The sequence below is a fragment of the Penaeus vannamei genome, chromosome 16 (genome assembly GCF_042767895.1).
Source record: "Penaeus vannamei isolate JL-2024 chromosome 16, ASM4276789v1, whole genome shotgun sequence".
Taxonomy (NCBI): domain Eukaryota; kingdom Metazoa; phylum Arthropoda; class Malacostraca; order Decapoda; family Penaeidae; genus Penaeus; species Penaeus vannamei.
The window spans coordinates 34644547-34657342 of record NC_091564.1 but is presented as its reverse complement, the minus strand read 5'-3'; the positions used below and the strand labels follow the sequence as shown (position 1 = coordinate 34657342).

At 38.5% G+C, this 12796-nt stretch overlaps 1 protein-coding gene across 10 annotated transcripts in view; it reads left to right on the top strand.

Moving 5' to 3' along the window:
* The window catches only part of kto (mediator complex subunit kohtalo), a 37928-nt gene that overhangs the window by 1985 nt on the left and 23147 nt on the right, over positions 1-12796 (top strand). For all 10 annotated transcript variants that reach the window (XM_070131408.1, XM_070131407.1, XM_070131402.1 and 7 more), the window contains exons 3-22: positions 870-1061; positions 1400-1562; positions 2286-2498; positions 3055-3179; positions 3383-3636; positions 3926-4064; positions 4340-4491; positions 4672-4766; positions 5959-6092; positions 6317-6650; positions 6949-7130; positions 7369-7566; positions 8438-8558; positions 8726-8841; positions 9254-9385; positions 9766-9892; positions 10124-10260; positions 11106-11236; positions 11433-11614; positions 11897-12109. In XM_070131408.1, the coding sequence (XP_069987509.1) occupies positions 870-1061; positions 1400-1562; positions 2286-2498; positions 3055-3179; positions 3383-3636; positions 3926-4064; positions 4340-4491; positions 4672-4766; positions 5959-6092; positions 6317-6650; positions 6949-7130; positions 7369-7566; positions 8438-8558; positions 8726-8841; positions 9254-9385; positions 9766-9892; positions 10124-10260; positions 11106-11236; positions 11433-11614; positions 11897-12109 (3340 nt within the window). The remainder of the gene's footprint in view (positions 1-869; positions 1062-1399; positions 1563-2285; positions 2499-3054; positions 3180-3382; positions 3637-3925; positions 4065-4339; positions 4492-4671; positions 4767-5958; positions 6093-6316; positions 6651-6948; positions 7131-7368; positions 7567-8437; positions 8559-8725; positions 8842-9253; positions 9386-9765; positions 9893-10123; positions 10261-11105; positions 11237-11432; positions 11615-11896; positions 12110-12796) is intronic.

The following is a 12796-nucleotide window of genomic DNA, read 5'->3' as shown; positions in this document are numbered from 1 at the left end:
ATAGTGTATTAGTAAGATTTAATCCATCTCTATTCATGTTTATATAGTTATGCTGGTTACCTGTTATTGATATATATTATCAATTTTTTTTTTTTTATAGGAAGCAAATATAATTCTGCAAATCCTTTTCCAAAAGTTGAGAGGCTATGTAACTTGGTTATTAGATAATTATCGTTATGTTGGATAGTTTGAAATTTTGAAATATGTTATTAGATTATTAAATGATAATGGGTATGGTTATGTTTTTTTTTTCTTAGGGAATTGAGCCAAACTTGACATTTTCCTTCATTCCATCATATTCTTTATGATCATTGTAAGTTGTTTTAATCTAAAGAGTTAAGGTTAGTTTAATTTGTAAAATAAAAAGACAGGAAAGATGTCAGATAATTACTTATTGAATGATAAATATCAGATGATATATGTCACATGGAATCAATAGTATTTTAGTCTAATTCTACTCATGTAATGTTCCAAGTATCTACTGTAGTTATGTTTTATGTACTGTGAGTTTCTATGTAGTACTGATTCACTCATTGCTTCTCAAATGCTTTCAGTATAGCTAACTCTTTTTTTGCACTGATATATGACATATGAAGTGATTAATGATAATTTTATGCTGAAGAGTGAAATTTATAATTTTGATATTATGAAAAGATAGATCTAAAAATATAGATATAATTACTGAAAGAAATTATAGCGAGTAGTAGATCAACACATACAGATGACAGCATTTTGATATCAGTGTTATTTTATTTATAAACATACTACCAGATACACTAGACACAAAAAGTAGAATAAACAAAATTAGGAAGCTAATTACTGAATACTAGTTATTAATTCATTTCCTCTCCCCTTCTCTTGAATCTCAGGTGGCAAGCTACTTCAATGCCATCCTCAAGAAGAAAGCAGAATGCAACCAACTGCCAGATACCGCCAGGAAGAAACAGCAGATCAATATCAAGGATAACTTCTGGTTGGTCACGCCAAGGTCCAAGACAGCGATTGAAGCCTGGTTTAAGGACCTGGCAGGATCAAAGCCCCTAATGGCTCTTGCTAAGAAGGTGTGTCTTTTTAGAACTTATGGGTGGGTCATTTTTGCAAGATGAGCAGACGTGGTATGCTGGGAAAAGCAAAAATAACTGTCCAAATTATTTTAAATTGCTTTAGTGGATGTCTTTCAAGAGCTCAGAATAAGTGGTATGGTGTGAAATTAGGAGAAAAGTACCAACATCATGTTTTAATGATTTTCAGAAATTGTTTTACTGGGTGTATTCAGAATTTCATAATTAGAGATTATAAAAGCCAGGAAATATATTTTTTTATCCTATCTGTTTATTTACTTGTTTATTCATTTATTAGTTTATTTATTATTTCTTTTATCTTTTCCTTTCCAAAATAGGTCCCTATCTTCAGCAAAAGAGAAGATATGTTCCTCACACTGTGTGAGTACTCAGTGCCAATGCTGCGGGCAACATGGTTCATCAAAATGACCTCGGCGTATCACGAATCCAAGGTGGCTGAGTCCAAGATCAAGAAGAGACAGCAACCAGATATAGCACAAGGTAAGGAAGGAAGAACAAGAAAATGAGGAAAAAAGAAAATGTTTGAAGTAAGCAATATTACAGTTGCTAAAAGAAAGGCAGGGCTGTGGCAAGATAATACAAGGCAAGAACAAAAATAATACAGAAAACAAGATTTAAAATGGAATGGTCACTTTTCTTTCTATGATTTTGACAAGAAGGCACAGAAAGCATTTATGAGCATAAGCATCAAAGAGAAAAAGTCCTGTTTTAGATAGGAACCCTTATATCCGTCTCTCCCCCAAAAAGCTATGTCCCAGTTATAGGTTTGTAAATTATTGTAGGAATTTTTGGTGTTGTGGAATTCCTTTGTAAAAAAAACTAATTAAGATATTTTGAATATTTGAACTGTGTGTAGGATTAAGTATGGTAGGTAATCATAAAATCCTTAGTGCCATTTGAAACAACAAGCTGCCAGTCATTATTTTGATGTTATGATTAATTTTTAGCCTTGAAATATTTGGTTTATTAGTAAGATACTTTTAAGAATGTATTTTTTGTGAATTACTAGTAACAGAAATATTTTTTCTCTTCATTCTCCTTTCCCCTCTCAGGTTTAAGTTTTTATTATATTTAATTTATATAATCTCCAAGAATTAGCTTGAAAAACAGACAAACAGAAATATGGTTTACATGAAGTTAGGGTATATTATATATTTGTTCATCCTTTCCAAAAAGAGGATTAATAAATTTTTTTCCTTCCAGATTGGACCCAAACTCTAACGCGGCTCCTGCGAGAACAGCTCAACAAAATTGCTGAGATGTACCTGGGCAATCCAAGTGCATCCTCAACAACACCCTCAGCCTCTTCCACCCCTAATGCAAATACCCCTGGAGGGTCGCTGTCATCCTCTAGCACAGTGTCATCTTCTTTGCCCTCAACGACGCAACCACCCCAGTCATCACCCCATAACCAAGGTGTGTGTTGGTAAAGAGAGAGAGAGAGAGAAAAATAGTTTATATATTGGTAAAAGTGAAGCCAGTTGAATTAATAAGGTATGAATAATGATCAAGGAATGATGAATAATCTCTTTTTCTGTATTTCTTGTTAATTCCTTTTGTGAGGTCACTGGCTTAGTGTTGATCTTTTGCTTAGGAGTTTCATACTCTCTGATGGGCCCATTGTCATTGTCTTCATCATCATCATCGTCGTCATCGTCATCATCTTCATCTTCATCTTCATCTTCATCTTCATCTTCATCTTCATCTTCATCTTCATCTTCATCTTCATCATCATCATCTTCATCATCTTCATAATCATAATCATCATCATCATCATCATCATCATCATCATCATCATCATCATCATCATCATCATCATCATCAATTATCACTTATCACTCATCATAATTTTTATTTATTGATATAGTTCAAAATTTTCTTCTGAACACCTTCTTCTCAATTTCTCTCTGTCTTCTTTCCTACCAATCTTCTCTGTCTCTTCGTTCCATATTTGACCAATCTCTCTCATCAGGACTCTCAGGATCAGGGAGTGGAATGCCAGGAGCCGGGGGGCAAGGACAGACCACCCAGGCCCAGCTTACCCACTGTCTGCGCAATTGGAACTACTGCCTCCAGTTGGCGCATTTCATGTACCAGGTATGCATACCTGAGTTGTTTTAGTTTGAAGCTAGTGTCAGGTTTAAAACATTTTTTATTCATTTTTTATTTTTATTTTTTTCTGGTCACAAGTAATGTGGATCATCATTCCTTACATAGTGAATTTATTTTTACATTTACATTTAGAATGAGTCTACATCAGGGGTTTCCTGCATAGTAACACATACATTGTTATTTTTTAGGAAGGATTGTTGGACAGACAGGAACTCCTGGAATGGGTTGTGGAAGCATTTGTGCGATGGCGCAACAGTGAACATGACGTCATCCTGAGAGTTGTCTTGCCTTTGCCACTACAGTACCTGGATGAGATCACACAGTCCGAGTATCTCTCAAGAAAATTGGCCCACTATTCCTCTGCCAAATTAGCACAGTTGTGTCATGATTCAGGCTATTCCTCACCAAGACCACAGTCTCCTGTTAATCAGCCTAGCAATGGGTAAAGTATAATAAGAAATCAATAAGAAGAGAAATTCAACTCCTGTAGTGTCTCTAGTCAGATTAATCTCTTTTCCAGTAGGGGACATTGTGAGATATTTATTATATTTTGTTTTTCATATTTTAGTGACTTTATTTTCCATTATGGTAGTATTGATACATTAGTTCTAAAATAAAGAGACTTACTCTTTCAGACAGCTTGTTTATTTTTCTCTTCTGTATCTTCTAAAAACATTTCTGATGTTTTTTGAATCACAATGTGAACATCACATAAAATTAATGTATTGCAGAGTTGGCGTGGGAGTACCAGGGTCAGGAAGCAGTCAGCCAGCAGGCCCTCCCGTTAACCCCCTTGCATCAACCTTCCAAGAGCTCCTACTCTGCCACCAACACCGTCCCATCATTCTTGCTACATCATGCTTCATACAGGTAAACATTTTAATCAGATTAAAGTAAATGGTGGATAACATTTTTCATGAGAAAGTTGACTTACGCTCGTATTTTTGTTTCTTTGCGTAAAATTAGATGAAAGCATAGGGCAATTGGTCATGTAAATCATCATTCTAGTTTTTAAAGCCTTTTGAATACTTATAGAGGACTTGCAAACATTTTATTTTACTGAATTCATTCATTTCCTACTGACAATATCCCTCAAGATATAAAAGGGGCAATGCTAATAGTGAAATAAATATCTGTCTTTCCAGGCTATAACATTAGACTGCCCAACGGCACTGGTGTGGAACAATGCAGGGGAAGGCAAAGCCACCTCTTGGCTTACAGGTTCTCCATTGGACCTCCTCCCGTGCCCACCCTCAGATCTGCCTATGCCTCCTAGATACAACAACCAGCAAGTCAGGTGAGTAATATTTTCACTTTTATTAGGTGCAGGAGTACTGTGTGATTCATCCCGTCCATTTGTATTTATATTAAGTGATCCTGTTATATCTTGTTTTTTTCCTTTTTAGAATACTAAGTATTATCATTAATGTGATTATTACCATTATTATTATTGTACCTTGATTTTATCTTTACTTAGAGCCCAACTGAGACTCATGGAGGAGCACATTCGCCAACGAAGTCGAGCGGCAGAGAATAGATGGTCTCTTGACAAGTATGCTGTCAATGTTGCAGGTGAGGACAGGTGCATTTTTCACTTAGTCTTGTACTTTCTCTTTGATGCTACTCTCTCTTCTCTTCTCTTGTCTTTCCTCTCTCTCTCTCTCTCTACTTTCTTCTTCATCTTTTTCTCTCCTCACTCCTCTTTCTTCTTTCCTTTCTCCTCTTCTCTCCTTTCTCCTCGTTCTTCTCCCTTCACTCCTCTGTCCTCTCCGTTTCTCCTCTCTCCTCTCTCCTCTCTTTGCTCCTCTCCTTTTCTCCTCTTTCTTCTGTCTTCTCCTCTCTGTCCTCTTTCTTCTCTCTTGCCTTCTTTCTTCCTGTCTCCTCATTCTTCTCTCCTCTCCATCTCTCCCATCCTACTCTCCTTTCCTTTCCTCTTCTCTCTTCTCCTCTCCAGTACTTTCCTCACCTCCCCTTCCCGACCCGACCCGACCCGACCCGACCCGACCCGACCCGACCCGACCCGACCCGACCCGACCCGACCCGACCCGACCCGACCCGACCCAACTCTACCCTACCCTACCTTACTCTACCCTACCCTACCCTACCCTACCCAACCCTACCCTACCCTATCCTACCCTACCCTACCCTATGTTACCCTACCCTACTCGACCCGACCCGACCCGACCCGACCCGACCCGACCCAACTCTACCCTACCCTACTCTACTCTACTCTACTCTACTCTACTCTACTCTAATCTCTCCTCTCCTTTCATCTCCTCTCCCATCCTCTCCTCTCCTCTCCTCTCCTCTCGTCTTCCCTTCTTCTTTTCCCTCCTCCTCTCTTCTCCCTCCCTCCCCCCTTCTCCCCTGATCACTCTCTCTCCACCCTTCATCCTCCTCTTCCTCCTCCCCCTCCTCCTCCCCCTCTTCCTCTTCCTCTTCCTCTTCCTCTTCCTTTTCCTCCTCCTCATCTTCCTCCTCCTCTTCCTCTTCCTCTTCCTCTTCCTCCTCCTCATCCTCATCTTCCTCCTCGTCCTCCTCCTCCTACCCCTCCTCCTCCTCCTGCTCCTCCTCTTCCTCCTCTTAGACTTCCTGTTTTTGTAAGAAATAATAGAACAATAGATTAACTCAGGAAATTAAATCTGCATACTCTAAATAGCAGGAATATATTAATGGAGCCACATTTTTCCATAGAGAGCCTCCACATTTTTCTTAAAAGGACACCTAAAAGACAGCAACTAAGACTGTATTAAAATATTAACAGGGTCAACTATTAACCGTGTGCTGGCAACTTTAGCAGCTCTTGACCGGCACTGTTTTGATCGTGTCGACTCTAACAATTCCCTGGACACCCTCTACACAAAGGTGTTTGGATCCACTAAAGAGGCGAATAACGAGGTGAGATTATATATATATGTGTGTGTGTGTGTGTGTGTGTGTGTGTGTGTGTGTGTGTGTGTGTGTGTGTGTGTGTGTGTGTGTGTGTGTGTGTGTGTGTGTGTGTGTGTGTGTGCGCTCTTTTTTGTCTTTGTTCTGGTATTTATACCTTCTTTCTTTTACAATTTAGACATAGTCATACTTCAACAGTCTATGTAACATTTAAGAGAGAGTGTTTTTTTCAGAACCCCAGCAGCAATAGCAGCAGTGGCAGCAATGTGGCACCAGGCAATAGTACAGGTAGTGGCACATCCAACAGCAATAACAGTGGCATCAACAACGAAGAAGCTGTTGTACGTACACTTTGTGAGTGGGCTGTGTCAGTACAGCGTTGTGGGGAACACCGTGCACTTGTGGTAGCTCGGTTGCTGGAGAAGAGACAAAATGCGCTCACTTCTGCTGAGAGTGACCTACCAGATGAGAAGGACTCTGTCACCTCCTCCCAGATGGCAGCACCTGGTGGTTGTGTGTTCCAGAACCTTCTTTTGAAGTTCCTGGATACACAGGCCCCCGTCCATGGTGAGGGCTTCTTACATTGCATTTTATCTGCTTCATTTGTATTGATAAAGTGCTTAACATATTTTATAGTGTTTCTTTATTTAGGAATGTCATGATAATTAGATCTGTTCAAAATGGCCATCAAACTTCACTTGAGAGACAAGTACCTAGTTTTCAGGGTAATCAAAATGGAAAGATTATAACAGCATTAATGATTATTTGTTTGTGGACAGTTATTTGAAATGTAGATCTATAAACCAAAATAAAGATAATTCATTATAATCTGATGAAATTATTGAAAGTTTTTCATCCTCCACAGATGAAAATGCTATGTCAGTTCGATCTCAGGAGTTTGGCAACCTTGTACACCTGTTTTCGGAGCTAATACGTCAAGATGTTTTTAGTCATGATGCGTACATGTGCACTTTGATCTCACGAGGGGACTTAGCTGGGGGAGCACCAGACCTCAAGGCTGATACGTCCTTTGGAGAGAAGAAGGAGGTGAGAAAGGAATTTCTAGAGATGTGCAAACAGGGCTAAGATAACCTAGGAGGGACCAATGACAACCCCCGAAGACTAGCTCTGATATATTGGAGCCTTGATAGATGTAGTTTGCCCAACAATGAGTATTATGTCAAGTTAGACCTAGGTTCCATTGGTCTTTGTAGGTTGAAAGAAATCAATTGCAATAAAATCAGGGTCTTAGATAGGGTTTTATTATTATATCTTATATTTGCAGGATGGAACAGACAATATTGATGATGATCTGGGCAAGATCCTGCAGAAGATTGCTGTCAACACAAGTTTAGAGGAGTCAGGAACAGGCGGACGGGGCGAGCTGGGAGGCGAGGGAAAGCAGCGACAGCCGAGGCACCTTGTCTATGCCCAACACTTCCCTCTGCCTCAAGATGATGCCTACATGCATGAGATCAATCAGGTAGGTAATGGGAATTTTGTTTTGTTGTGAAATTCTTTTAAATATAATTTTATGTGTGTGTTTGTGGGGTAGGTGGGTGAATGTGTGTGTGTTTGTATATTCATGTGTATTTCTGTATGCATGTGTCTGTGTTTGCATTTATACATATGTGTATGTATATGCCTGTGTGGATGTGGGTGTGTGTTTTCTCCTTTCTCTTTTCTCTTCTTTTCTTTTTTATTTTCTTTTGTTTCGTTTCCTCTTTTCTCCTCTCCTCACCTCTCCGCTCCTCTGCCCTCCTCTCCTCTCCTCTCCTCTCCTCTCCTCTCCTCTCCTCTCCTCTCCTCTCCTCTCCTCTCCTCTCCTCTCCTCTCCTCTCCTCTCCTCTCCTCCTTTTCCTCCTCTTCCTCCTTCTCCTCCTCCTCCTCCTCCTCCTCCTCCTCCTCCTCCTCATCATCATCATCATCATCATCATCATCATCATCTCCTCTCCTCTCCTCTCCTCTCCTCTCCTCTCCTCTCCTCTCCTCTCCTTGACTCTCCTTGACTCTACTCTCCTTTCCTCCTCCTCTCCTCTCCTCCTCCTCTCCTCTCCTTTCCTCCTCCTCTCCTCCCCTTTCCTTCCCTTTCCTCCTCCTCTCCTCTCCTCTCTTCTTCTCCTCCTCCCCTATCCTCCTCCTCCTCTCCTCTCCTCCTCTCCTCTCCTATCCTCTCCTATCCTCTCCTCTCCTCTACTCTCCTGTCCTTTCCTGTCCTTTCCTTGCCTTTCCAACTTATGTGTGCTTGTTTGTATGATCAGAGAGTTCCCCCTTCTGCCTCCTCATTTTCAGTACAATTGACCTAATTGAGATTGATGGCACCCTCATACGAATATCAAAATTGCTCCACACAGAGATATGTGCTACTGTATGGTGTCGGCAAAGCCAGAGATGAGGCAAGGGCTGCCATCAAAAAGCTTACCAAAGAGATCTGCAAGTTGTTTGGGAAGAAGTGTAGCATTGATATTGCAGAAGGTATTGTTTTAATTTTGTTTTCTCTCATAGTTCTTTCTCATTTCCTTGCTCTTTTTTATGAATGTTAACAATTTATGATTGTGTTTTGTATAATAAAAGCTATTATGTAATCAGTTGCTTATATTGCTGCAAGCACTTTCTAAATTTAGTGTATTCCCTTTCCAAAGGTGGCAAGGTCAAGAAATCATCAAGAGGTGAATTCAGCTTTGAAAACATCATGAGCAGGTTTTGTGCACACTCCTACTTTGACCAACATCACATTACCAGTACCGTTGCAGCTCAGGTGAGTTTCGTTCCTTTTTATTCTTAGACTCTGTAATGTTATTATTGTTTTTCTCTGTATGTACTTTCCTTCCCCCTCCCCCATTTTTCTTTCTTTCCCCGATTTTTCATCATCAGTGTTTTTTTTTTTTAATGTTTGATTTGCTTCTTTTTCATCTGTGTTGTCTTCTCTGTTCTTATTTCATTCCCTTCATGAAACGGCTTATTCCTATATTTATCACTTTTCACATCAGAGGCAGTGATAGATAAATAATTGGAATAATTTTTATTATTATTACTTTTTTTCAAAAACTTTTTGGAGATAAAGAAAATTATATGACTAATCCAAGATTTTCTTTTATCTATTTTTTTTTTATACTTCAATTTCCCTTTTTAATTTTCATCTATCTTATTATTTCCACTTCTTCATACAGGTCCTGGAAATGCTATCAGGCTACGGTTCGGGGATGTCAAGCTACCTGCCAACGCATGAGCACATCGCATTCCTGATGGACCTTATGGAGGTGGCGCTGAATGTTCACGGGCTCATTGAACTGTGTATTCAGGTGCAGCACTGGGACTTTTCCCACTATATTTAATTGTAATTTATTTCTATATGAATATCAAGTACAGTTGATAAGTATTAACAGTGTTATTACTTTTGATAATTTCTGTTGAGGATTAGGATGAGAATGATGTATTTATTATTTATACTTTCTTCAGTATTACTAATGATGATGATAGATAATGAGCACTATAATGATGAGTAGGATCAAGACAGGAATATTAGTACAACTGTTATGTAAGATATCAGTTATAGTAATTTTATTGCAAAAATGCTACATTGCCACATCTTGATTCATCATTCACTCTTATTCATTTCTTTATGAATTTCATTCATATCCTCATAATTTTCTAATAATTTGCAATCTCTTCACATATGTAGATCATCAAAGAAGTCACAGAGATAGAAGCACAGTTGGTAGAAAGAGGTTGTTTGGTTGGATGGTACTGTCCTACCCTCCTCCTGTATGTGGTTGGAGTGCTCAGGAAGTATCACTGCTGTCTGCTGGGTATGTACTAGGCTGCTATGGGACTGCTACATATCTAATTGCAGGTCAATTGATGTGTTCAAAGGATTTTGAGTTTTAAATATTTTTGGGGTTATTTGTTGGCAGAATGTAGTGTAGTGTAAATAAGGATAGACAGTCAATTGGATGCTACATCTAATTGAGTGATCATTAGTTTAGTTTTTCTTCATTTTTTATTTGTTTACCTATTCAACTTTTTGTACGTGAATGCAGTGTCCCAGGAGCAGACTTCAGCAGTGTTTGAAGGTCTATGTCGCCTTGTCAAGGGAAACCCAGCAGACTGCACCTCAGCAGAGCGTGTTGTCTTTGCCTATTTGTATGACCTCTATGCAAACTGCTCATTTTTAAAGGTAAGGAAGTATAACCTGTTATTGGTATGAAACTGGGACATATAACTTTTGATTACCAATGTAATGAATTGAGTTCTTTGTAAGAAACATGTTACTGATTTTAACCCAATGATGCCATGATGGCAAGAATACATGCCATTTTCACTGTGTTTATTGTTTATTTATTGTATTTACACACACATGCCCTACAAATGCTTAATCACCAGGCAGTTAATATCTATTCCTAACTATCTCATCTATTTACCCATTTCCTTGCTTTTCAAAGATTTTTAATTATTTTTTATTGCTTTTTGTATTATTGATAAAGTTATGATAATTATAATGTCAGTAATGATGGTTACAACATCATTATTAATGCAATCATGGTGGGTCCTTCCAAGTGAAAAACACTAATAACTGGATGGTAGCTGTCGCAGTGAGTGCCCACTGCTGGGGCATTTGCTGATCCTATTGGAGTGAAAGTTGAGAACACGATTGTCTCGCATATGAGAACCTGGATGCTGTCCATTTTCAGGCTGTCTTGTCAGTGAGACACCTGTCATTTTGGGGTTAGTAGGATTAGAAAAATAATTCTTTTCAAGAAATCAACCAATCAGGAAATCAAGCGAGGTCCCAATGTATAATCATTGACTTCTTGTTGGCTTGCACATGTAGAGCCAACTATGTGTAAACAAAATTCACAAAAGAAAACTATAGTCAACAGTACATTTACCTGACAGCAGTGGGCTGATATATTTTAATTTTGTGGATTATTTTTCCATATTTTATTTTTTCCTTTTTTCAGTGTTTTATTATTAATTAATTATGACAGTAAGTGACTTGCAGTTTCTCGTTTCAATTGACAGTCGAAGCACCATGAGCTTTTTGCCCCGCTGTACCCCAAAATAAAGCAGTGCCTCTATGCTAGCATCACTCCTGCACAAGGTACCGATCCATGGTCACTCCAGTTCATGGATGAATACATTAAGAATCCAAAGTAAGTGGAAACAAGTCTTTTACCTTTACAAATATATTTTTCAAAATTCTTTTAGCCATTCTGGGTATACTTATTACCTTAATTTATGTTTTAGCAAAAGACAATAAAAGCTTACCATTTTATATGCCAATGTCTGAGTATTTGTAATACACATATTCTGTTGAGAATTAACTTTCTTTCTGCTTGCTCATGTTAGGTTAAAGGTAGACTCCAGCATTTTAAAGCAGCTAGCAGATCCAGCCAACCGGTACAGCTTCGTGTGCAATGCTATTATCGACGCTTGTTCACCTAACACTTCTAATGAGAAGCTCAACGACATGGCCATTTTGTGTGCAGAGTTAACTGCCTCCTGCACAGCCTTATCTGCAGAGTGGCTTGGTAAGTTTTCTTTAAGACTGACAGACCGTTATTGTCAAGTGTCGATATGAATTTAAAAAAAACACAGTTCTTGTATTAAGATAGTGATAGGAAAATATAAAGCTGTTTAGTGAATATATTGTGTTTTCTTCTACTAGGAATGAATTATTAAACAGATATTTAGTTGTCCATGTATTATATGATTGATAGTCATAGTGTTGTTTCTAATATTACTAAACCAATTTCTTCCACACAAAACCCAGTACCATACACATAACACATCAGTCCCCCAAATTCCAACAGGAGTGCTAAATGCACTGTGCTGCTCATCAAAGGAGAGCCCAGGGTACATTGATGTACTAACGCAGGTGGGTCTCCGTGACCCCCTGGCTGCCCCAACCATCCACAGCTCACTTGCTGTCTTCACTGCTATCCTCATTGCGCGACATTGCTTTACTCTTCCTGACTTCCTAAAGTGTGTTGTTCTGCCCTCTCTCATGGAAGCTTGGAATACAGGCAAGTACATAGCAAATAGCAGATAAGGTAACAAAAAAGTAATGTATATGTTTAGATTTTTTTTTGTATCTCTATTAGTTTATTATTTTTTTTATGTATGATTATATTCTCAAAAGAAGAAGAAAAAAAAAAAGTTTAGAGGGGATGTCTTTGTGTCATAGTGTGTTATTAGCCTTTGAAGTAAGTAGTATGCAGTCAGGGGAGTGTGAATGTCAGCTTGGCCATTTAAGGAGGAGTAACCTTGTTTTCCCAGACTTTAATTTATTATTATATAATTAGTTCATTAATCCTATGTTTATTATACATTAATTTGTTTAGTGTTTAATTTTAAGTGTGAACTGGAGTTCTCTTGGTCATGGGCACCCACACATCACTAAAACACAGTGATAGATTATAGATAACCAATTCATCATCAAATTACAGTTTTACAACTTTCATTTCATCCTGTATGAGGAGTCTAGGAATACAGAGGGTGAACTTACTAGGTATCCCATTTTCATATTATGATTGATTCACAATCTTCAGTCTGTCGTCTATCCCAGTTTTGAAGGATTGGACTTTGCCACTAATACTTTTTATGTCCCATTATGCTGAAACTGTATTTCTGGCTGTGCAACAATTGATGTTTGGCTGAGCAAAAAAATACGAGGCAAACTTACTCGGAGCCTTGAGTGCATTTGTTACTGA